At 41.2% G+C, this 26,493-nt stretch overlaps 2 protein-coding genes across 3 annotated transcripts; both read left to right on the top strand.

Annotated features, from left to right (window-relative positions):
* Positions 1-14,318, top strand: LOC117451207 (uncharacterized). The gene is made up of 13 exons (XM_034089392.1): positions 1-181; positions 648-1,004; positions 1,411-1,644; positions 2,185-2,535; positions 2,712-2,930; positions 3,447-3,803; positions 3,942-4,163; positions 4,253-4,522; positions 4,683-4,943; positions 6,303-6,384; positions 11,249-11,303; positions 13,002-13,126; positions 13,314-14,318. Exons 1-13 carry the CDS (start codon positions 133-135, stop codon positions 13,381-13,383), a joined length of 2,652 nt encoding a protein of 883 aa, XP_033945283.1. The 5' UTR covers positions 1-132; the 3' UTR covers positions 13,384-14,318.
* A 610-nt stretch (positions 14,319-14,928) lies between these two features.
* LOC117451194 (sialoadhesin-like) lies at positions 14,929-26,415 on the top strand. 2 transcript variants are annotated; one of them, XM_034089364.2, is made up of 14 exons: positions 14,930-15,112; positions 16,123-16,473; positions 16,801-17,031; positions 17,258-17,611; positions 17,788-18,015; positions 18,501-18,857; positions 20,517-20,741; positions 20,868-21,137; positions 21,318-21,578; positions 21,733-21,993; positions 22,665-22,746; positions 25,042-25,102; positions 25,551-25,675; positions 25,863-26,415. In XM_034089364.2, exons 1-14 carry the CDS (start codon positions 15,064-15,066, stop codon positions 25,930-25,932), a joined length of 2,925 nt encoding a protein of 974 aa, XP_033945255.1. In that variant the 5' UTR covers positions 14,930-15,063; the 3' UTR covers positions 25,933-26,415. The 2 variants fall into 2 exon arrangements, with proteins under 2 accessions (XP_071059931.1, XP_033945255.1); XM_071203830.1 differs by lacking the exon at positions 25,863-26,415 and having other exon boundaries at positions 14,929-15,112; positions 25,362-25,644.
* Positions 26,416-26,493: the final 78 nt, after the last annotated feature.

The following is a 26,493-nucleotide window of genomic DNA, read 5'->3' as shown; positions in this document are numbered from 1 at the left end:
TTTTGAATCTTTTCACTCTCGAGCCCACAGAAGGACGTTAAGGTTCAAGAGAACTTCCTTTAAGTTGATGTAGAACTGTTTTCTTGTCATTATTCTTTATTTTATAGCCACACGGAGACGAGAGGAGCCGCTATGATTTTAACAGCGAGTGGATTTGTTGTCTTCCTTCTCTGTATGCCAGGTAATGTCTATCATTGTACAACATTTACTACACTTATTCAAAGCACTTCGAAGAGAGATATATTACACATAGATAGTTGTTTATTTTATTTTCAATCGACTGTTGACCTTGTTTTTCATTGAAGGTCCTTTGACAGTGTGTCTCTGTATGTGTTTATGCTCTTTATGTCTTTCTATAAATCGTTTTTTGACACAAAATACACCTTTAATACAATTTGTTGACAATTCCCATGTATCCAAAACTGATCAAATATAATACAAACTTGTATTCTATATTCTAGTTTAGGCATAGTTAAATTGACGCATTATCAGGACGTTTTGTTGATAATGACTGCTGATAGTTGGGTCATTTTAAGCTTATCTATGTTTCCATTGCCCAAAATCTCATCAGTAATTTGATCCACTTTGTCTAATTTACTGATATTAGCTAAGCATTGAATTAGTTTCTGGTGTGCTCTGTGTTTCAGCGGTTCAGAGTCAGTATGGCTGGGGAGTGACTTACTCTTCTACTAACATCTGTGCAGTGAATGGATCAACAGTGGAAATAAGCTGCATCTACACATACCCATCTAAAATATATAGATATGACAACACAGTACAGAAAACCTTCTGGTTTACTCAGAGGAAAGATGGTGAACTTGTAGATCTGAAAACAGACTCAGAGTATGCAGGTCGTGTAGAGGATCTCTGTGAAAACAACATCTGCACTCTGAAAATCAGAAACCTGAGAGAGAGCGACTCAGCTGAGTACAGGTTCAGGTTCAAAACTAACCAACCAGATGTGCGTTTTGCTGCTTCACCAGGAGTCACTTTGTCTGTGACAGGTAACTTTTTCATATAAATGTTAAATATGTACTGTGCTGTGAATGTTTGAACTTAGTGTGATGTTTCCTGCTATGCAAGTGGTCCGACCTAATCCTGCTGTGTGTGTGTGTGTGTGTGTGTGTGTGTGTGTGTGTGTGTGTGTGTGTGTGTGTGTGTGTGTGTGTGTGTGTGTGTGTGTGTGTGTGTGTGTGTGTGTGTGTGTGTGTGCGTGCGCGCGCGTGTGTGTGTGTGTGGGGGGTGTGTGTGTGTGTGTGTGTTTTTGGTTGATATTGTCTTCATTTAGTTCAATAGCTACTATATAATGAACCTTCTGGTGAAACAACACCCATTATAGATACTGTGAATAATTTGTGGTATTTATATGAATATAAATCATCATTATTACATGTTTTATTTCCTTCTCAGATCCAGATCTACTGGTCAACGTCATGGAAACAATGATCCACCAGAGTATTTCCAAAGCAAAGCTTCAGTGTCGCAGCAGATGTCTTTTACCTCATGATCCTTCCTACATCTGGTACAAGAACGGACAGAACATTCGGGCAGAAACATCTTCTGCTTTTTCAGTCTATTTTGATTCAGCTGACAGCTTTTCCTGCGCTCTTAAAGGACATGAGAATTTCCCGTCTCCTTCACATTGTGAGTTTACTTCACAGTCTTTCACTAACAGAACGCCATGGCGCAATGATTGCAAGTACTTTGAATATCAATAAACCCACTTCCCCTTTTTATGTTAAGTTTCTATTGTTGGCCCCTCGCTCTCCATGATCACTTCTGCTTTAAGCAACTCAACAACCTGCTCTGTATTACAGCTGTGAGAGAAGGAGCTGTATCAGCTCAGTTCAACAAATGTTTTATCTTTGAGGTGTTGACGGTCAAATCTCCAACCGATTCTCTAACAGGCACAAAAGTATCTGTGCCTTTAAAGGGTCATTAGTTGACATTAATTACATGTATAGGATTTCTATCATAACAATCCATCACATATGGTTTCTGGTTCAGTCACTCATCAGTGGCAGAATCCTTTACGACCTGAGGACCTTAGTGAAGACTGCCAGTACACAGCTCCTGTGAAGGTCCTTGAAACACAGGGGCTTTACATCACGTACAGCATGTACAAACACATTTAAAACAACAACATTTAAAACAACAACATTATAAATTGTTTTTGTTTTTCAGGTGTCAGAGGTCAAACCTGTAACAGAGTGATTTACAACGACAGAAGCATCTGTGCCTTCAAAGGGTCATCAGTGGACATTTCCTGCACGTACAGCAATGCATATGTTCAATCTAAGTTCTGGTTCAGACCTGAGCGTAGTCATCAGGGACAGAATCCCTCTCAACCTGAGGACCTTAGTGAAGACTCCCAGTATGCAGGTCGTGTTCAGATCCTTGAAACACGGAGGGGACGCTCCACTCTGAGGATCTCTGACCTGAGAGACTCAGATTCAGCTCAGTATCTCTTCAAATTCAGAACAACAAGCTTTGAATGGGGGAGTGATTTACCTGGAACCACTCTGACTGTCACAGGTACTGACCAACCCTCACTGATGTTATACAGCATACCAGTAGTTAATGTGGAAGGTAGCTGTTATAATGTAGACTGTTATTTACAACTCTGTATCCATTCATGTTTATCTTATTTTAGACTTTGTAACCTTGATTTGGGTATTTGATAAATAACAAACACTTTTTCCCCCTCAAAGATCCAGATCTGAAGGTGCAGGTGCAGGTGCATTCATCTTCATGGTCTAAGCTCCAGTGTTACACCAGTTGTCGCCTGCCACATGGTTCTTCCTACATCTGGTATGAGAATGGGCGGAAAATGGCAAAAGAAACATTCTCTTATTCAGTCTACTTTGGTTTTGCATCCAGCTACTCCTGCGCTGTGCGAGGACATGAGGATTTCCCCTCGCCTCCAGTGTGTGAGTGTTTCCCTCTGGCCCTCTGGTGGAGCTTGTAGGTTATTGCACTTTACCTTCAAAGCTTTTAATTCAGTAGTAGCTGTTCGTCAGAAATAGCTGACACTCAGAAGAAAAGCATACTGCTGATAACAACATTGCAGAGATGTTGCAAAGACCATGCAATTGTTTTTACATACTCTTTCTTCTTCTTTGACTTTTTTTAGTGACTCACTATTAAATGACGTCTTTATGAAAAACTGTACTGTGACTTTTTATGAGATTATATGGAATATTATAACATGATTTGATTGACTTTTGTGTGACATACTATACTTTTTATGACACATTTAAATATTACTTTATTGTGAATCCCAGCAATGTGTGTAACCCAATATAAACCATTTACAGTGATTAAAGCATGTTTATTAAAAAATGTGTGCACACAGTTATGTTTTCCATTGTTCACATGTGCCCTAAAAGACTGCTTATTTGCAATACACATTCACTGACAACATTTTAAATTGTTTTGTTTTTCAGGTGTCACTGGTCAAACCTGTAACAGAGTAATTTACACTGAGAGAAGCATCTGCGCCCTCGAAGGATCATCAGTGGACATTTCCTGCACGTACAGCAGCTTTGAAGACGATGTTAAATCTAAGTTCTGGTTCAGTCCTGAGCGTAGTCATCAGGGACAGAATCCCTCTCAACCTGAGGACCTTAGTGAAGACTCCCAGTATGCAGGTCGTGTTCAGATCCTTGAGACAGAGAGAGGACGCTCCACTCTGAGGATCTCTGACCTGAGAGACTCAGATTCAGCTCAGTATCTCTTCAAATTCAGAACACCAAGATTTGAATGGAGGAGTGATTTACCTGGTACCACTCTGACTGTCACAGGTACTGATCAACACACACTGATGTTCACAGCAGCAGCAGTTTCATTAAAAACAATATTTTTATTATTATTTTTAATATTTTTTATTTTTTATGTCTGAAAGTATTTCACTTTTTATTTGTAATGTTAAACATATCCAGCTCTGCAGGTGCAGGTGATCACATCAACAGTCCACCAGTCTTACACCTATGCAGAGCTGAAGTGTCGCAGCGGCTGCAGTCCAGCTGGTGTTTCCTACGTCTGGTTCAAGAACGAGAAAATCATCAAAGAGCAAAGACCTTTATATAAAGACCAGTTTTATCCTGGAGACATCATCTTTTGTGCTTTGAAAGGACACGAAAATTACAGCTCTCCTTTGCTATGTGAGTGCGCTACACGGTGTAATTAACATCACCTTCCACATACATTGCACCTGACATTTGCCTCACAGAATTGTTGTGTTCTACTCCAGATGCTCTGAAGTTTCCCGTTGTGTCGGTGAGTCCTTCTGATGACATCATGGAGGGCAGTTCAGTGACTCTGACCTGTAGCAGTGATGCTAACCCAGCAGCTAACTACACCTGGTACAAGGAGAATGGAAATCAGAAACTTCATCCACTCACTAAAGAACGACAGCTTTTCTTCAGCTCCATCCAGGTTTCTGACTCTGGAGAGTATAACTGTACAGCTGAGAATGAGCTGGGGAAACGGACATCTGAAAGGATCTCTGTTGATGTGAAATGTGAGGAAATACAGTGTCTCAATAATTGTCATGTTTTTATCACTTGAAATACTTACTTCAATTTCAAATTCTGCTAATTTTGAGACCCTTGATGGAGAGATGTTTTCCTGATGAGCTGGGTGCAATTTGTGCATTAATCGTGCAAACTAATCTCCTCCAGATGCTCCAAAGCTCCCATCTGTGTCAGCGAGTCCCTCTGCTGAGATAGAGGAGGGCAGTTCAATGACTCTGACCTGTAGCAGTGATGCTAACCCAGCAGCTAACTACACCTGGTACAAGGAGGATAAAGACTCTCCAAAAGCTTCAGGACAGACCTTCACCATCACTGACTTCAGAGCTGAACACAGTGGGAGTTATTCCTGCGGAGCCCAGAACAAGTTAGGACGGAGTAACTCCACCTTACATCTGATTGTTTTGACTGGTAGGTTTCATTAAACGCACCAAACTAAAAAGAACAAAATGATAACAGGATTATGACAATTAACATATCTGGGTCCTGTTGCAGTAAACTCAGAGAGCCAACTAACCTCTTCACTTGTTTTTTATAATGTGTCCGACTGCAACTGTGACAAATTAATTCTTGATTTTGACTTTGTTTCACTTCAAAATAATGAACACGCACAGCTCTCTTTTGAATGGGGGCGGTGGTGGCGAAGTCGATAGGGACTTGGCTTGGCAATTGGAAGGTCACCAGTTCAAGTCCCGGCAAGACCAAGTGCTACCGAGGTGTCCCTGAGCAAGGCACCGTTCCCTACACTGCTCCCCGGGCGCTGTTCAAAATGGCTGCCCACTGCTCCTAACACTAGGATGGGTCAAATGCAGAGAAACAATTTCCCCACGGGGATTAATAAAGTATATCAAAAAATCAAAAATCAGACTTTTTTAAAAGAAAATATGCATGAAAAATATGGAAACGGTTTTTCTGAGGTTTGTTTCTGATCATGCTCAATATTTTCGACTAGTGTATGTGGAGGAAACGTCTGTGTAGCAATGCAGTGGGAGTCACCGACTCATGAAGGAGACACGGGATGAGCAGGAGCTTTGATGTCAAACACTGATGGTGTATTTGGAGTCACGGCCGGAGAGTTGACAGGTGGTGTGTCACGAGTTGACACAGCGGTTGCCAAACCAATTCTGAAGAACTCTTTCTGCAGCTCGAGGTTTTAACTCGTTCAGAGTGTAATAATCAACATTCCTCATCAGTGAGACTAAACATTATGGACCCTGAATCTAACTAGAGCTCTCGTCCATAGGAAAGAATGTGTGCCAGGGAACCTGAACAGTAAACTACCTCATGGCGGCTTGTGCTCGGTCATAGACTGGCAACAACAATGCGCCCAAGCTGCTCCTCCTCAAGAGAGATAGCAGCAATACCTAAGCTCCTCCCCCTTAAGAGGGATAGCAGCAATACCCAAGCTCCTACCCCTTAAGAGATATAGCAGTAATATCCAAGCTCCTCCCCCTTAAGAGAGATAGCAGCAATACCCAAGCTCCTACCCCTTAAGAGGGATAGCAGAAATACCCAAGCTCCTCCCGCCACAGTGAGAGGAGAAAATGATGAACTGTGTCAAAGGTTGAATACCTAGGCATATTATTCCCTAACAATGTAGACCTCAACTTGATAAAACCAATACCGATAAAAAACGATATGTTGATAAAGAACCATTATTATTTTACTGTCAGAAAACACAATGTATTGAATTGTAAGATCTAGGTTTTTCTTTTCATATTATATTCATAAAAGCTTCATTAACTGTCAGTGTTTTTTGTCTTGTCAAAGGAGCATGGAGATCTAGAGCTTCTGGAATCACCACTGCTGTTGTCCTGTCAGTCATCCTCCTCTCTATCTTTTTACTGATCTGGTAAGCAGTCCACTGTCATTCAGGTAATGTTTAGTGAAAGCACTAAACACGGTATGCTGGATATTTTGATAATATTGGGCAATAAAAAATGTAAATTAGGACAACACTGTAAAGTTATATCTCATCTCAATATCTTCCTTTTCTTCAAACTCACTGTCAGACTGAATTTTCAGAAATGTGATCGTCATATCCTATTAAAGATTAGTTGAGGCTGTGGCGCAGTGGGATAGCGCTGGTTCCACTCCCACTGCAGTCAACTTGTCGTTATTGGACACTTCACCACAAATTGCACCTGTGGAGATGTCCACAGTATTGAGAGTATGTAAGTCACTTTGGATAAAAGCATCTAAAAGGTCAAATGTAATGTAATGGTTACCGCAAGATGGAGGATTAAATGTGTGGGAATCTGAAAGCAGAAAGGTCTTTGATCTTGAAATGTAAAAATGAGTCTGAGTTTCTTTTATGATAACAGGTCCCACAGTCAGGAACACCATGAAATAGTTCAAACTTGTGTGTTTGTATCATTTAGTGCTTTCCAGAAGTCAGCAATTATCTTGGATATTTGACTGCATTGAGTTATTAGGAAAGGATAATAGGCGCTTTCACACCGGAGTACTTTTCCCATACTTTTCCCGTTTAGTTGTCACGATCTTGGTGTTATGTCACGGTTTTAGTGTTGTCTGTCTGGTAATGGGTTTTGTTTAGCTGTTCTGTTCTTCTTGTCTCTTGTTTTCCTCCTGTGTCTGATTGTCTCATTGTGTTCACCTGTTGCCCTTGTGTTTCTGCCTCCCTTACCCAGCTGTTTCTCATCCCGTGATTACCCCTCCCTGTATTTAGTCTTTCCCTGTGTTCCCCTGTCGGTTCATTGCTTGTCTTTCCTGTCTCCCTCCATGTCAGTCACGGTCAGGTTTTTGGTAATGTATCTTCCTTGTGACCATCTGGTGGTGAGTTGGGTCGAGTGGCGGGGGAAGCCTCTGGATAGACCTGGTAAGCCCAAAGTGTGGTTCGGGTGAACAGGGAACATCTGGAGGAGGCCCAAGTTCAGGAGGCCTTCAACTCACACCTCCGGCGGAGCTTTTCGGGCATTCCTGTGGAGGTTGGGGACATTGAACCAGAGTCGTCTGTGTTCAAAGCCTCTATTGCCGAAGCCGCGGCAACTCCGCCCTCTATGTTAGAGGCAGAGCTGGAGTATGACGGGGGATCAACACCAATCTCCCGGGGGGAGGTCACTGAGGTCGTCAAACAACTCCACAGTGGCAAAGCCCCGGGGGTGGATGAGATCCGCCCAGAAATGCTGAAGGCTCTGGGTGTTGAGGGACTGTCATGGTTGACACGTCTCATCAACATTGCGTGGAAGTCGGAAACAGTACCGAAGGAGTGGCAGACCGGGGTGGTGGTTCCCCTTTTTAAAAAGGGGGATCAGAGGGTGTGTGCCAATTACAGAGGCATCACACTACTCAGCCTCCCCGGGAAAGTTTACTCCAAGGTACTCGAAAGGAGGGTCAGGCCGATTGTCGAACCTCAGATTGAGGAGGAACAATGCGGATTCCGTCCTGGTCGTGGAACGACGGGTCAGCTTTTTACTCTTGCAAGGATCCTGGAGGGGGCTTGGGAGTATGCTTATCCGGTCTACATGTGTTTTGTAGACTAGGAGAAGGCGTATGACCGAGTTCCCAGGGAGTTACTGTGGGAGGTTCTGCGGGAGTATGGGGTGAGGGGGTCTCTACTCAGGGCCATCCAATCTCTGTACTCCCAAAGCGAGAGCTGTGTCCGGGTCCTCGGCAGTAAGTCGGACCCATTTCCGGTGAGGGTTGGCCTCCGCCAGGGCTGCGCTTTGTCACCAATCCTGTTTGTAATATACATGGATCGGATTTCGAGGCGTAGTCGTGGGGGAGGGGGTCTGCAGTTCGGTGGACTAAGGATTGCACCACTGCTTTTTGCAGATGATGTGGTTCTGATGGCTTCATCGGTCTATGACCTTCAGCACTCACTGGATCGGTTCGCAACAGAGTGTGAAGCGGCTGGGATGAGGATCAGCACCTCCAAATCTGAGGCCATGGTTCTCAGCAGGAAACCGATGGACTGTCCACTCCAAGTAGGGAATGAGTCCTTACCCCAAGTGAAGGAGTTCAAGTATCTCGGGGTCTTGTTCTCGAGTGAGGGAACAATGGAGCGTGAGATGGGCCGGAGAATCGGAGCAGCGGGAGTGGTACTACAGTCGTTTACCGCACCGTTGTGACGAAAAGGGAGCTGAGCCAGAAGGCAAAGCTCTCTGTCTACCGGGCCATTTTCGTTCCTACCCTCACCTATGGCCATGAAGGATGGGTCATGACCGAAAGAACGAGATCGCGGATACAGGCGGCTGAGATGGGTTTTCTCCGCAGGGTGGCTGGTGTCTCCCTTAGGGATAAGGTGAGAAGTTCGGTCATCCAGGAGGGACTCGGAGTTGAGCCGCTCCTCCTTCGCGTCGAAAGGAGCCAGTTGAGGTGGTTCGGGCACCTAGTTAGGATGCCACCTGGGTGCCTCCCTAGGGAGGTGTTCCAGGCACGTCCAGCTGGGAAGAGACCAAGGGGTAGACCTAGGACCAGGTGGAGGGATCATATCTCTTCGCTGGCCTGGGAGCGCCTTGGGATCCCCCAGTCAGAGCTGGTTGATGTCGCCAGGGAAAAGAAAGTTTGGGGCTCTCTGCTGGAACTGCTACCCCCGCGACCCGACCACGGATAAGCAGGAGACGATGGATGATTGAATAAAGCTCGCTTTTGTTTTCTAGACCTTTTTATCTCTTTTTGTAGTCTGCTTTTGGGTCCTACCTTTTCGGCGATCTTAACAGAATGAACCGACCAACTATGGACCCAGCGGATTTTTATGATTTTTACTTGGATCTGTTCGATCTGGATTTCTCCCTTCAGTGTTATCATGCCGAGTGGAGTGGAACCTCGTCTAGAAGGAACAAAGAGGCTATCCTCAAAAAGGCACAAATGGAGGTGGCCAACATGCCTTGGTTGAGGAGCTTGTTGCCTGAATGGCTCAGAGTTTTTTCACGTAGCGCTGAGTGCCAGTCTCCATTTTCTGACCCTTTATTGGGATCCCGCCTGGCGTTTGGAGGTCCACGGAGCCTCCAAAAAACCTCTAAAAGAAGCAAGGTCAGGGGGCCAGCTCGTGCTCCAGTACCGGCCCACACAGCCATGGTTCCGTGCTCCAGTGCCGGCCCACACAGCTATGGTACTGTGTTCCAGTACCATCCCACACAGCCATGGTTCCGTGTTCCGGTTCCGTGCCCAGCAGCCATGGTCCCTGCTCCAGTACCGGCCCATACAGCCATGGTTCCGGCTCCAGAACCGGCCCACACAGCCATGGTCCAGGCTTCTGTTCCGGTCCCAGCAGCCATGGTCCCAGCTCCAGTTCCAGTCCCAGCAGCCATGGTTCCAGCTCCAGTTCCAGTTCCAGCCATGGTTCTGGCTCAAGTACCGGGCCCAGCAGCCATGGTCCCGACTAAATGTTGCTATTTAGTTTTAGTCATATTTAGTCACCTTCATCCTGTTTTTATTTAGTCAAGTTTTAGTCGACTAAAAGTCTGAGCATTTTAGTCTCATTTTAGTCGACTAAAACAGTAAACATTTTAGCCAAGATTTAGTCCACTAAAAGTCTGAGCATTTTAGTCTCATTTTAGTCGACTAAAACAGTAAACATTTTAGTCAAGTTTTAGTCGACTAAAAGTCTGAGCATTTTAGTCTTATTTTAGTCAAAGAAAACTAATTATTTTAGTCTACTTTTTGTCAATGAAAACTGTTGAGTCTTTTTTAAGTCATCAGATTATATAGAACATTTCAGTCAAACTGGTCTAGCCAAAACCAATCATTTGTCATTTTAGTCAAACGTATTTCACAATAAGTGTAGGAGCCATTTTATGGGTGTTGTTGGTGTGTCAGTTTATTTAAGTTATATGTATAGTGCAATATTATTTATGAACACTGGGTGGCGGCGTTTAGCTGCACCGGGTGTAGATAAAGAGGTCATAGGTGACAGGAGCCCTGTTGTTGCCATTCAATTTTCTGTTAAATAAGGTTAGTTGGACCATGAGTTTAGACGCGAGTCTTCCTGACAGTTCACATTGTGCCGCTGCCCGGTGTAATTAAAATCTACCGACGCGCTCAGCACAGACACACAGCTGCTGCCCTGCCGCAGCACCGGAAATGGAACTGCTGGGAGAAAAACTGACTATCAGAGATGTAACGTTATCTTTGATAATATTTCGTCTCCTCATTTTTCATCAACGAAAGTAAAGAGAGATTTTGGCATAGTTTTTATTTAGTAAACTACATTTTCGTCTCGTCACTTTTCGTCAACGATATTGCATGATTTCGTTACAGTTAATTGTTTACTGCCGTCTCGTCATCGTCTCGTTTTCGTCATGGAAAAAAAAGGTTGTTGACGAACATATTTCGTTTTAGTCAACGAAATTAGCATTTAGTCGGCGTTCTGGCGATTTACTTGGAAGGCTTCAGAGTCGGGAGTCCCAGCAGCTTCTACTGAAGCCAGTCTCCAACTCCGGGGACTTCCGGCCGGGGACTTCAGGTGGCAGTATACGTCGTGAAGTTGTTTACGGCCTGCCAGTAAATCCAAAGCAGAAGAAGAAGAAGTGACGTCAGAGGCTCATTTGCCTAATCCTCCCTCAGGGAACTTATTACGGTGTGAACGCGATCTGCTCTTAGTTCCATGGGGGTACTAAGTGCTGGGAACTAAGTACGGCAAAGTACTTGGTGTGAAAGCGGCTAATGACCAATACAAGTAACATGAAAAATATTGTTTTCATTAATCAGTTTAGCACATTGCTAAAACTTTATTGTTTAATTATTTTAACCAGGAAGAAGAAAGCTGCCAAGCGATCATCTGAGCCCGGAGAGCCAAACAGCAAACAGGTGAGAAAGAATAATAATCAACAAAAGCAAAACAGGTTTCAACAGTTCAGTTATTTTTTATAAAAATGTTTGCACTACTAATTACTGGTAATTTTTCCATTACTTGTGTGACCCTCTATGTTTCCTGTAGATGTTTGATTGCTCTTTTTACTGCACTTTTAGTGTACAGTTTTGCTGTTATGCTGCTGTGTTTGTTGTATTGTTGTGGCTCTGGCCATTTCCGTTGGGATAAATAAAGTCTTATCTTATTGCTAGGCTACACAAAATCTCTTCATGTCTTAAAAGATGCATTCAAAGTAGAAAAACAGTCCCAGAGGGTAAACTGGCACGAGTCTACATACAGTTTTGTTGGTCCAATCAGGACTTGAATCAGCAATTGTTCCGTTCCCAGGCCTACACACTGAGCTACTGCCACTCCAAGACAGAGCTTCAAGTAAAGTTCAAGATTGTTTTGGGGAACATTGGGGATTCTTAACCTTCACATATTCCCTCGCAACACAGACCCAAATCCTTTGGGTATTCTTAGCCACTTAACCAGTTAAGCCCGGAGCCTGTTTTTCAGGCCTCAGGCTCGAAAATGACATTCCCAGAACAAATGACCATATCTTCCCTTCTAAAAGGGGTAAATTAATAATCTTTTTTCTTAAAGCAATGATAAACCCATGAGTTGGATGTAGACAATTCAGAATCAATATAGAATATTTTTTATTTTAAAGTAAATTCAGATTGAACATAGTAAAAAAATAGAAATGATAGTGTCCGTCCAAAAAAAACATTACTTATAGTGAAAACCACCCTTGAATGATGGGATAGTAGACTAAAACTTTAGGAGTCCACACTATAACATATAATAAGTACCCTGTATCAAGATTGATGCAAAACAAGTTTCATTTGACCTTTTTTAGAGAGGTTTAGCAAAACAATTCTGTTTTCTGATCAAAAGTTATGTTCAAGGGCAGTAAAATGCATATTCTTATGCTGCTGAAGGTTAATCCAATGTCTCTGTGTCACTTTGAAATGATTACTCATCATAATCCATCATAACATTTATGGCAATAAACTTATTTCTCATATAGTGCTTTCAGTTTTGGGAAAACTGCGTGCACATCACTCACTCCTCAATGGTAATGTTTAGGTTGATTTAGGAGCCCCCCCTCGATTCTATTGGCTCTAATGGTTAAAAAGTGGTGTCAATCACCAAAGTCGACCAATGTGTTCCAGAGATACGGAAAATACACCCAAATTTGACTTCTAAAAAGGTCAAATGTCACTTTTGTTGCATCAATCTTGATACAGGGTAATTATTATATGATATAGTTTGGATTCCTAAAGCTTTTGGTCTAATATCCCATCATTCAAGGGTGGTTTTCACTATAAGTAATGCGTTTTTCTTTTGGATGGAAAATATAATTTAAAATGTTTTACTATGTTCAATCTGAATTTACTTTAAAATAAAAACACCTATATTGATTCTGACAGTTCTACAGCCAACTCACAGGTGTATCATTGCTTTGAGAAAAACAATTATTCATTTACCCCTTTTTAGAAGTGAAGTCATTTGTTCTGGGCATGTTATTTACGAGCCTCAGGCCTGAAAAACAGGCTCCGGGCTTAACAGGTTAACCTTCACATATACCCTTGCAACACAGACCCAAACCCATTTAAGGTAATCTTGTCTATGCAATATCTGCCCTTCAGAGTCCTCAGGAGGAGCTTCTCTATGCCAATGTCCAGTTCTCCAAAAACCAATCAGATCCTCTTTCCTCCAACATCGAGGATAGTGTTGTGTACGCTGAGGTCAAATTTAACAGCGCTGCCCCGAGGTGAGTAGATGCTCTCACGGGAACATTACCCTGAGTTTAACGTTGAAATGACTTGGAATAAAATCGACACTTGTTCACCTTTGCATCTGCCTGATCTGATTTTACGTGTTTTACAACCACTGTTTGGCCATTTGTACGATATCTAATCTGCAAAACTTCTAAATAAATGTTTCTCTTTGAAAAACAGAAGTCAGATGTCTGCCACGGAGGACTCAACTGCATTGTACAGCACAATCAACACAACCAGGACACAGTAGGAATCTACAGCCCATCATTTTTATTATAGGGACCATATTGGGTTTTCCCTTCACTGTAGTGTGTTCTATAAGTTTGTGTGCATGTAAATGGTCTGCAAAGGCTAACCTCCCTGTGTTCCCTCCAGAGGGAGTTTCTCCATTGGACTCCTTTGTTTACTTCCTTAACATAGTGACATCCCTATGGAACACTTGGCTCCTATTGGCTTCTTTCTGTGAAGATATGTGACTTTAGCTTGTTGTGGTGTTTGAGCATTGGCTCTAATGACTACATAGCCTATTTAATGCCTTTCATTATAAACATAATGTATGTATATTAAATGGCCTATTTAATTAAATGTACAGAAGTAAGGACACACTTTTTTAATCTTTTATTTGTTCTTTGGATTGGTGTTTAACAATGGAGTAGATTGATACGACTCTGCATGTCATTATTCAGAGGGCAATAGAACACCAACATTGTTTTTACTTTCCATTTTACCAAAAAAAAGAAGCAATTTAAGTAACTTGTTAACTTGTAAAACATGAGACAACCTTTCAACTTGAAATAAAGAGTATACAGACCAATGGGTGTTGCTATATCATGTTGTACTTATAAAACCTTTGTCAACAGTACTTTATATTTTAGCTCTTGTTATGTTAAGGAATGGGAACGGTCAGCTGTGGCTGACCTTACCAGTTTAATGACCGGTCAACTCTCGGTCACAAGAGCCCTAGAGTCAGATAAAGATGATTCAGTGCTTCCCGGTGGACACAGATGCCTTCCCCAATGTGGGGGTTGTCTCCCTGTAAGCTGGTTAAAAGGTCTATTAGGATGAGAGGCGGATTCAGATTTGACATGGCAACCCACCCGTGCAGTCAGAACCTTTGACTGTGTGACTTGTGATGTGAATTCTCTGGCCGATAGTTGTATTAAATCTCAGTGTTTGACATCAGAACTCCTGCTCGTCCTGTGTCTCCTTCATGAGTCGGTGACTCCAGATGCATTGCTACACAGAAGTTTCTTCCACAATAATAATGAAGCTGTTTGGTGTTTTATTAATGTGTGGCAGCTAGTCGTATTTAGTCTTTCCTTTTATGATATCATTACAGTAAAGAAAAACATGTATGGGTCCGGGTTGACAAACAAAACTGCACCCACAGCCACAGTCCTGCTTATCATTGTGGGACATGTAGTTTAGTCAAGCTGCAGTTTGTGGTGCAGACTGTTCATCTATTTTGACTCATGGACTTTTCTACTTTAGATTTTCTAATTGGCTAAAATAATGCATCTTTTATGTCGTGATATTGATGCAGTTTCTTTGATGGGAAAAGTAATATTGCAAACTTTCCATCGTCTCTTTGTGAATGATAGTAGTATAGTTAGTTTGTTCACTGCTGAGATTACCTGACAGACCAGTGATTTAGCTTTCTTTTACACAAAAGGAAGACATGAGAACTAAAAGAGGTGGTCTTTAGAAAGGTTTAGTTTGGACACAACTCATTTTATGCAAAACAAGCTGTGTATTTAAATAATGTAAAGAGGAAGGAAGGAGCATTTTGAACCTGCTTTCAGTCTCCTTTTCACTCTCAAGGCCACAGAAGGACATTAAGGTTCAAGAGAACTTCCTTTAAGTTGATGTAGAACAGTTTTCTTGTCATTATTCTTTATTTTATAGCCACACGGAGACGAGAGGAGCCGCTATGATTTTAACAGCGAGTGGATTTTTTGTTTTCCTTCTCTGTATGCCAGGTAATGTCTAACCACATTAACATTGTACAACCTTTACCACACTTATTCAAAGCACCTCGAAGAGAGATATATTATTCAATCGGCTGTTTTACTTCATCGTCATTTGACAGTGTGTCTTTGTATGTTTTTATGCTCTTTATGTCTCTCTATAAATGGTTTGTTGACACAAAATAGACCTTTTATACATTTTCTTTTTAGATTGAATAGACCAGAACTGAACAATCCAGTAGTAAGAAATATTCCCATGTACCCAAAACTCATCAAATATAATACAAACTTGTATTCTATATTCTAGTTTAGGCATTGTTAGATTGACACATTATCAGGACGTTTTGTTTGTTGATAATGACTGCTGATAGTTAGTCTCAGAACCCAATTCAAAGTACTGGTCTTCACATATAGAGCTGTCCATGGCCAAGCCCCAGCCTACATCAATGACCTTATCCACCCGCACATCACAACCCGGGCCCTGAGGTCCTCTGAGCAAGGCCTCCTAAGGGTGCCCTGAACCAGGCTAAAGACTAAGGGTGACCGTGCCTTTGAGGCTGTGGCCCCAAGGCTTTGGAACAAACTCCCCCAAATAATAAAAACCTCGGCCTCAATAGAGATTTTTAAGGGGCCTTTAAAGACCCACCTCTTCCGACAGGCCTTCGGGTCGTCGGAGGAGGTGAGTTAGTGGCATTATCTTCTTTTTTTTCCTTTTTTTATTATTGGTGTTTTGTCGTATGTTTTATCATATGTATTACCTGCTGCCGTTTTATGCCTTTTATTCTACATTTTATAGTTGTACTGTGAATTGTGTCCTGTGTCCTGTACTGTAAAGCACTTTGTACATCCGTGTTGAGAAGGGTGCTATATAAATAAAGTGTTACTTACTTACTTAGTTGGGTCATTTTAAGCTTGTCTATGTTTCCATTGCCCAAAATCTCATCAGTAATTTGATCCACTTTGTCTAATTTACTGATATTAGCTAAGCATTGAATTAGTTTCTGGTGTGCTCTGTGTTTCAGCGGTTCAGAGTCTGGATAGCTGGGGAGGGACTTACTCTTCTACTAACATCTGTGCAGTGAATGGATCAACAGTGGAAATAAGCTGCATCTACACATACCCATCTAAAATAAAGCACCAAGTAAACACAGTACAGAAAACCTTCTGGTTTACTCAGAGGAAAGATGGTGAACCTGTAGATCTGAAAACAGACTCAGAGTACGCAGGTCGTGTAGAGGATCTCTGTGAAAACAACATCTGCACTCTGATAATCAAAAACCTGAGAGAGAGCGACTCAGCTGAGTACAGGTTCAGGTTCATAACAAACAAAGATGCATATACTGCTTCACCAGGAGTCACTTTGTCTGTCACAGGTAACTTGTTTGTATATAAATGTTAAAAGTGTACTGTGCTGTGGATGTTTGATAAAGAACTTAGTTTGATATTTCCTGAAATGGAAGTTTTCCAACCTAATCCTACTCTGTGTGTGTGTGTGTGTGTGTGTGTGTGTGTGTGTGTGTGTGTGTGTGTGTGTGTGTGTGTGTGTGTGTGTGTGTGTGTGTGTGTGTGTGTGTGTGTGTGTGTGTGTGTGTGTGTGTGTGTGTGTGTGTGTGTGTGTGTGTGTGTGTGTGTGTGTGTGTGTGTGTGTGTGTGTGTGTGTGTATAAATCATCATTATTACATGTTTTGTTTCCTTCTCAGATCCAGATCTACTGATGAACGTCATGGAAATAATGATCGACCAGGGCATTTCCAGAACAAAGCTTCAGTGTCGCAGCAGATGTCTTTTACCTCATGATCCTTCCTACATCTGGTACAAGAACGGACAGAAAATTCGGGCAGAAACATTTACTCACTCAGTCAATTTTTATTCAGCTGACAGCTTTTCCTGCGCTCTTAAAGGACATGAGAAGTTCCCGTCTCCTTCAGAGTGTGAGTTTACTCCACAGTCTTTCACTAACAGAACGCCATGGCGCAATGATTGCAAGTACTTTGAATATCAATAAACCCACTTCCCCTTTTTATGTTAAGTTTCTATTGTTGGCCCCTCGCTCTCCATGATCACTTCTGCTTTAAGCAACTCAACAACCTGCTCTGTATTACAGCTGTGAGAGGAGGAGCTGTATCAGCTCAGTTCAACACATGTTTTATCTTTCAGGTGTTGACGGTCAAAACTGCAACAGAGTTATTCACACTGACAGGAGCATCTGTGCCTTCAAAGGATCATCAGTGGACATTTCCTGCATATACAGCAGTTATGAATCTATCACTGATGGATTCTGGTTCAGTCCTGAGCGTAGTCATCAGGGACAGAATCACTCTCAACCTGAGGACCTTAGTGAAGACTCCCAGTATAAAGGCCGTGTTCAGATCCTTGATACAGAGAGAGGACGCTCCACTCTGAGGATCTCTGACCTGAGAGACTCAGATTCAGCTCAGTATCTCTTCAAATTCAAAACAACAAGCTTTGAATGGAGGAGTGATTTACCTGGAACCACTCTGACTGTCACAGGTACTGACCAACCCTCACTGATGTTATACAGCATACCAGTAGTTAATGTGGAAGGTAGCTGTTATAATGTAGACTGTTATTTACAACTCTGTATCCATTCATGTTTATCTTATTTTAGACTTTGTAACCTTGACTTGGGTATTTGATAAATAACAAACACTTTTTCCCCCTCAAAGATCCAGATCTGAAGGTGCAGGTGCAGGTGCAGGGGGGGAAATCATCTTCATGGTCTAAGCTCCAGTGTTACACCAGTTGTCGCCTGCCACATGGTTCTTCCTACATCTGGTATGAGAATGGGCTGAAAATGGCAAAAGAAACATTCTCTTATTCAGTCTACTTTGGTTTTGCATCCAGCTACTCCTGCGCTGTGCGAGGACATGAGGATTTCCCCTCGCCTCCAGTGTGTGAGTGTTTCCCTCTGGCCCTCTGGTGGAGCTTGTAGGTTATTGCACTTTACCTTCAAAGCTTTTAATTCAGTAGTAGCTGTTCGTCAGAAATAGCTGACACTCAGAAGAAAGTTCTTAGTTATTCTATGACTTTTTAGTGACTTACTATTACATACTTTTTTATGGAAAACTGTACTGTGACTTTTTATGAGGTTTTCTATGGAAAATTGTAACATGATTTGATTGACTTCTATGTGACATACTTTACTTTGTATGACACATTTAAACTTTATTGTGAAACAACCAACCAAATATTTGTACAGTATATAACCCAATATCAACAATCTCAAAATCACCTCAGTCGGCTTTACAGTGATTACAGCATGTTTGTTTAAAAAATAGTGCACACACTTCTGTTTGCCATTGTTTGAATGTGCCCTAAACGAACGCTTTTTTGCCCAAACAAATTCACGAAGAACATTTTTAATTGTTTTGTTTTTCAGGTGTCACTGGTCAAACCTGTAACAGAGTAATTTACACTGAGATAAGCATCTGCGCCTTAAAAGGATCATCAGTGGACATTTCCTGCTCGTACAACAGTTATAAAGTATATGTTAATTCTAAATTCTGGTTCAGTCCTGAGCGTAGTCATCAGGGACAGAATCCCTCTCAACCTGAGGACCTTAGTGAAGACTCCCAGTATGAAGGCCGTGTTCAGATCCTTGACACAGAGAGAGGACGATCCACTCTGAGGATCTCTGACCTGAGAGACTCAGATTCAGCTCAGTATCTCTTCACATTCAGAACACCAAGCTTTGAATGGGGGAGTGATTTACCTGGAACAACTCTGACTGTCACAGGTACTGATCAACACACACTGATGTTCACAGCAGCAGCAGTTTCATTAAAATAACTACAACTTGTGTACCACTTTCTTAACAATTTGGTTGAAGGGTTTTATAACTATTGGCTTTTACCATGGTTTTAACACTAGAACCGCCAGAGGTCGCTGTATACCTAAAACCGCCAACGGGTCAAAGTTACCCGCTATTGATTTTCAAGGTACAATGTTCTTTTATTTATCATGTAGAACAGTGAGTTTTGATCGCACAGCGTTGAAACTTATACCAATAGAATATGTGGACTCTCAGCTTTTCATATGATATAGTTTGTGCAGATAGCATGAAGACTAAAATATCGCTACCAGTGCTGATTTAAACGCTTGGTGTTTAGACTTGTGTTTTGTTTAGGTACAAATCTCTCTATCTCTCTCTCTATCTATCTATAACTATCTATCGATCTATCTGTAATGTTCTGTTCTATGGAAATATAATTGTCTACATAAACAGACGACGCAGACTACTTCTCTCATTCCAAGTGTCCATCTTTATTCAACTTGCATGTAACCTGCACACATGCATTACGTCCTCAACGTGAGCTCAGTCATCCAAGATCTTGTATTCTCTAAGATGTTACACTATCTATAACTATCTATTTGTCTATATCTCTCTCTCTCTCTCTAAGGAACCGCAGTAGACAAAAGGCGTTGCTATAGCAACACGTCATGTTTACAATGCATTTTCTATGAGGTAATTATTACCCGCTGGCGGATATAGGTATAAATGGAAAAATATGTTTTCAATCTGACTTCATATTGACAAATGTTAACAACAGAGGGTGCTACATAACACACTTTCAGCAAAAGTCACGGACTGGGAGACTTTAATATTTTATTGAAAAAGGTTACATACAATCAAAAAACAGCTGCGGGTAAAATGTACCCGTTGACGGTTCTAGTGTTAAATGTATAAATGTGCAATTGAACATAAAGATAGCCTTTGGGTTACCAGGCTTTAATAACAATGCTTTGGCTAAGTGTTTATTTGAAATAATAGCTCACTGTAGATTATTAGGAACATTATCTCAATTAATCAGAGGAAGAAGAATCAAGTTATGTACAGTATTTAAGACAAAATAGTAACACCACATTGTAAACATGTTCTGTTACAAGTAACATTCATTTGTTACTTAAATACAAGTAAGAAAGCTATTAGCATAGCTATTTGGTTAGCAAATAGCTATTCAATGTATTATCATCTAAATATACTTACAGTAAAGCTGCTATCTACAGTGAAATAGTCACAAGCTTGTTCATTTACTAATAACATTTCTAAAATAAAGAATGTTTGCAAAACAAAAGTTCCCATGATTGGCTCATAGCTGAACTCCTCAAGATTTAAAACATGTGAACACTTGGTAAAGTAATATAAAGAAATGCTTACAACTAAAGTTTATATTAAACCATAACAAAAGTTTGAATGATTCTCGTAGCTAACCTTCATAACCACTTCTGTTTGTGTATATATCATAACTTTAGATTTATATTTACCAGTTTATAACCAATTGCCCCTTGCAGGATTTATAAAGTTGTTGATATTTGTTATTTCTGATGTCTGAAAGTATGTCACTTACAACCTTAAAAGTTATCACATTTGATGTTTAATGTTAAACATATCCAGCTCTGCAGGTGCAGGTGATCACATCAACAGTCCACCAGTCTTACACCTATGCAGAGCTGAAGTGTCGCAGCAGCTGCAGTCCAGCTGGTGTTTCCTACGTCTGGTTCAAGAACAACGAGAAAATCATCAAAGAGGAAAGATCTTTATATGAAGACCGGTTTTATCCTGGAGACATCATCTTTTGTGCTTTGAAAGGACACGAGAATTGCAGCTCTCCTTTGCTATGTGAGTTCGCTCCACTGTGTAATTAACTAACATAATTATATTGAACGACATAACAGGGACGCATTAAGGAATTAACCTCCTTTGCATCTAATATTTGCCTCACAAAATTGTTGTTTTCTCCTCCAGATGCTCTGAAGTTTCCCGTTGTGTCGGTGAGTCCTTCTGATGACATCATGGAGGGCAGTTCAGTGACTCTGACCTGTAGCAGTGATGCTAACCCAGCAGCTAACTACACCTGGTACAAGGAGAATGGAAATCAGAAACTTCATCCTCTCACTAAAGAACGACAGCTAGTCTTCAGCTCCATCCAGGTTTCTGACTCCGGAGAGTATAACTGTACAGCTGAGAACGAGCTGGGGAAACGGACATCTGAAAGGATCACTGTTGATGTGAAATGTGAGGAAATACAGTGTATCAATAATTGTCATGTTTTTATCACTTGAAAGGGGTCTTTCAGGATTCTCATACTCACTTCAATTTCAAATTCTGCTAATTTTGAGAACCTTGATGGAGAGATGTTTTCCTGATGAGCTGGGTGCAATTTGTTCATTAATCGTGCAAACTAATCTCTTCCAGACTCTCCAAAGCTCCCCTCTGTGTCAGCGAGTCCCTCTGCTGAGATAGAGGAGGGCAGTTCAATGACTCTGACCTGTAGCAGTGATGCTAACCCAGCAGCTGACTACACCTGGTACAAGGAGAACAGAACACTGTTTCAGGGAGCAGAAGGAAGTTATCATGTCACCTCCATCAGCTCTGAGGACAGAGGGAACTACTACTGCAAGTCTGAGAATCAATATGGAGAGATCAACTCGACGTCTCTATTTGTAGATGTTCAGTGTGAGTAATAAACAACAGCAATTCTCATATGCTAACACTTTATTTATAAGTAGGGATTCGTTGGTTGCTTTGTGCCATTGTGGAGATAGAGTCTGGTACATTTGTTTGTTATTAATAACAAACAAATGAACGGTCTCTTAATATCGTCCTCCAGATGCTCCAAAGCCTCCCTCTGTGTCAGTGAGTCCCTCTGCTGAGAGAGAGGAGGGCAGTTCAGTGACTCTGACCTGTAGCAGTGATGCTAACCCAGCAGCTAACTACACCTGGTACAAGAAGAATGAAGACTCTGCAAAAGCTTCAGGACAGATCTTCAACATCTCTGACTTCAGAGCTGAACACAGTGGGAGTTATTCCTGTGAAGCCCAGAACAAGTTAGGACGTAGTAACTCCACCTTTCATCTGATTGTTGTGACTGGTAGGTTTCATTCACTTCACACGCACCGGCGAAGTAAAACACCTTCTAATGCACGGACATTTCACTTGCCAATGCTCAGACCACATCTACTCTAAGATAAGCAAAGTTATTTCAAGGTCCAAGGAAAATGCAATGCCTATATACAGGACTAATCACACTGACAAGACAAAGCTGGAGATGGCAGGAAAAAAACACAAGAGCAGCAAGAAGATCACCCTGGAAAGAATCAGGGCAGGGCGGACAATTACACAGGTGGGAAAACACTAAGACAAAACAGAAGGAGAGAATACATTTCAAAATAAAACAGGAAACTAAATTATAAGAACAGGATACTGACGATTAACTTTGTCTGGGTCTTGTTGGAGTAAACTTGGAAAGCCAACTAACCTCTTCACTTGTTTTTTATATTGTGTCCGATTGCAACTTTGACACATTTAATATTATTTTTTATTTATCATTTCAAAATAATTCACACGCACCTCAGGTCTCTTTTGAATCTTTTGAATGTATTGAAAATACACAAACAAAAAAGGTTTTTCTGAGCTCTGTTTCTGATCATGATCAATATTTTTTGAAAATGTATTGAATGGTAAGATCTAGGTTTTTCTTTTCATATTATATTCATAACAGCTTTAATAAATGCTTTTTGTGTTTTTTTCGTCTTGTCAAAGGAGCATGGAAATCTAGAGCTGTTGGAATCACCACTGCTGTTGTCCTGTCAGTCATCCTCCTCTCTATCTTTTTACTGATCTGGTAAGCAGTCCACTTTCATTCAGGTAATGTTTAGTGAAAGCACTAAACACGGTATGCTGGATATTTTGATAATATTGGACAATCAAATATGTAAATTAGGACAACACTGTAAAGCTATCTCTCATCTCAATCTCTTCCTCTTCTTCAAACTCACTGTCAGACTGAATTTTCAGAAATGTGATCGTATATATCCTCCTAAAGATTAGTTAGGGTCAACTCCCACTGCAGTCAACATGTCGTGGGGATTTTCCACAGTATTGAGAGTATGTATGTCACTTTAGATAAAAGCATCTAACAAGTCAAATGTAATGTAATACCCCAAGATGGAGGGTACATGTGTGGGAATCTGAGAGCAGAAAGGTCTTTGATCTTGAAATGTAAAAATGTGTCCTAGTGTCTTTTATGATAACAGGTCCCCCAGTCAGGAACACCATGAAATAGTTCAAACTTGTGTGTTTGTATAATTTATTGCTTTCCAGAAGTCAGCAATTATCTTGGATATTTGACTGCATTGTGTTATTGTCACGATCACAGGTACAGATCAGAACCCAATAGCACGACTCAGATACAACTAGTGCTGCGTACCTGGACTCACATTCAGGTTCAGGTCCGGACTCAAGTCCAGAGGTTCAGGTTCAGGTCCGGACTTATAAGTCCGGACCTGAACCCATGGCTTGTGTCAAGTTGTGTGAGTAACTAAAGTGAACTTATTGTGAGCTAATTATCAATTGAAAATTAATTCATAATCAACTCAAATTGAAACTCATCAGGTTTATTGTGCTCCCTTCCAACTTGTGTCTACATTTCTCTACAAAGTACAAATGTTTGCCACTTACAGCAACTACAGTGAACTACTACAAAGTTCAAAAATGTATTTCATTTACCAAACTAAAGTAACCAAACAGTCCCTGAGCTGACTGAGCCTAAATCCCTAAAACGTTGCTGAAAGGTAGAGTGTAGAGTAGACTATACGCATTACACTGTTACACACCTACTATACAGTAGACACTGTAGTGACTGTACAGTCAGAGTGTACTGTACTGTCTGTACACCATGTATTTTCTACAACTCTACATGTGTACATTATACAGTACATACATAGTGATGTACATACATACTGTTAGAAATTAAAATCAATGTTGATATGGCGTAATTTTGAATTAAATACACGATTTAATTTAAATCAGTTTTATTCTGAAAAAACCGGAAGTTCACACTATTAACTTAATACTTTTATTCTGAAAATTCTTCACTTCCGGTTATCATTAGCATGTGGCGAAATGCTACGTTTTCAAACCATGAATCGAAGGTGAAATGACATGTGATGTTGTACACTGAGCACACTGGGATTAGCACTCATTTATTGACGCTGAATAACGTTCATCAGGGAATGTTTAAATAACCACAGACACCAGAATATACGTAAATGCTAGTTTTTTTGCGAGTCCAAGTACCGGTTCCCGACGTTCCGGTTTTAACCGGACTTGAACCGAAACTTTGTACAAGTCCAGTACCGGTTCGGCGTATCGGTACGCAGCACTAGATACTACCAGTATAGTAATGTTCAGTTTATTCCAGGTCAAGGACAGGCAGAGTCAAACCCAGTAAATCCGTCAGACAGGCAGGCAGGAATCAAAAACTGGGCAGGACAAAACTCGGGACTAGAGCACAACACTCACTGGAGAGCTTGGCGGAAACGACAAGACAATCTGGCAAAGGACAACTGACAATGAGGTGGTATAAATACTGTGGAGTGATGAGGGAATGAGTAACAGGTGAGGGGAAGGGCTGAGGAGACCAGGTGAGGGAAATGAGCTGATTACAAGGGCCTGGAGGAAAGCGGGATCTGAAATGACAGGAGAGTTTAGATGAGGCATCAAACAAACAATAATAGAAGTGTCTAACTTGTGACAGTTATTAGGAAAGGATAATAGGCGCTTTCACACCGGAGTACTTTTCCCCGTACTTTTCCCGTTTAGTTGTCACGATCTTGGTGTTATGTCACGGTTTTAGTGTCTGGTAATGGGTTTTGTTTTGCTGTTCTGTTCTTCTTGTCTCTTGTTTTCCTCCTGTGTCTGATTGTCTCATTGTGTTCACCTGTTGCCCTTGTGTTTCTGCCTCCCCTACCCAGCTGTTTGTATAATGTATTGCTTTCGAGAAGTCAGCAATTATCTTGGATATTTGACTGCATTGTGATATTAGGAAAGGATAATGACCAAGTACCATGACAAATATTGTCTTCATTCATCAGTTTAGCACATTGCTAAAACTTCAATGTGTTATTCTTCTAACCAGGAAGAAGAAAGCTGCCAAGCGATCATCTGAGCCCGGAGAGCCACCAGACAACAGCAAACAGGTGAGAAGGAATAATATTTTTTTTTTTTTTTTGCACTACTGATTACCGGTAATATGTGCATTAATTATGTTTCCTGTAGATGTTTGATTGCTCTTTTTACTGCACTTTTAGTGTACAGTTTTGCTGTTATGCTGCTGTCTTTGTTGTATTGTTGTGGCTCTGGCACAACAATTTCCTTCGGGATAAAGAAAGTCTTATCTTATTGCTTAAGCTCTTTATGTCTTAAAAGATGCATTCAAAGTTGTTTTGGTCCAATCAGGACTTGAATCAGCAATTGTTCCGTTCCCAGGCCTACACACTGAGCTACTGCCACTCCAAGACAGAGCTTCAAGTAAAGTTCAAGATTGTTTTAGGGAACATTGGAGATTCTTAACCTTCACATATTCCCTTGCAACACAGACCCAAACCCATTTAAGGTAATCTTGTCTATGCAATATCTGCCCTTCAGAGTCCTCAGGAGGAGCTTCTCTATGCCAATGTCCAGTTCTCCAAAAACCAGGCAGATCCTCTCTCCTCCAACATCGAGGATAGTGTTGTGTACGCTGAGGTCCAATTTCACAGCGCTGCCCCGAGGTGAGTAGATGCTCTCACGGGAACATTACCCTGAGTTTAACGTTGACATGACTTGGAATAAAATCAACACCTGTTCACTTGTGCATCTGCCTGATGTGATTTTACGTGTTTTACAACCACTGTTTGGCCAGTTGTACGATATCTAATCTGCAAAACTTCTAAATAAATGTTTCTCTGTGAAAAACAGAAGTCAGATGTCTGCCACGGAGGAGTCAACTGCATTGTACAGCACAATCAACACAACCAGGACACAGTAGGAATCTACAGCCCATCATTTTTATTATAGGGACCCTATTGGGTTTTCCCTTCACTGTAGTGTGTTCTATAAGTGTGTGTGCATGTAAATAATTCCGGAAAATAGTGACATCCCTGTGGAACACTCTTCGATCGGCTAGCGCTTCAACACATTGTACATGATAGGCTAAGGGGCGGGACATCTCTAAGCAGTTGACCAATCACAAAAGAGCCTGCCAGCCAACCAATCAGAGCAGATTAAAAGAGGTGCTGGTGCATAATGTGCTTAAAAGCTTTACAAGAGATTAATTATGAATGAGATATGTTTCTTTCTGAGACAAACATATGACTTTAGCTTGTTGTTGTGTTTGAGCATTGGCTCTAATGACTATGTAGCTTATTCAATGCCTTTTATTGTAAACATAATGTATGTATATTAAATAATAATAATAATAATATATAATATTTTTATAGCGCCTTTCAGGAAATCCAAGGTCGCTTTACAAGTCGGGTAGGGGGGGGGGGGGGGAGTAGGGGAAAAAAAAAAGGCAGACAGGTTAAGGGGGTGGGGGGGGGAAGTAGCG

Source organism: Pseudochaenichthys georgianus, chromosome 1, assembly GCF_902827115.2.
Source record: "Pseudochaenichthys georgianus chromosome 1, fPseGeo1.2, whole genome shotgun sequence".
NCBI lineage: Eukaryota > Metazoa > Chordata > Actinopteri > Perciformes > Channichthyidae > Pseudochaenichthys > Pseudochaenichthys georgianus.
This window is presented reverse-complemented; position numbering and strand designations above follow the sequence as displayed.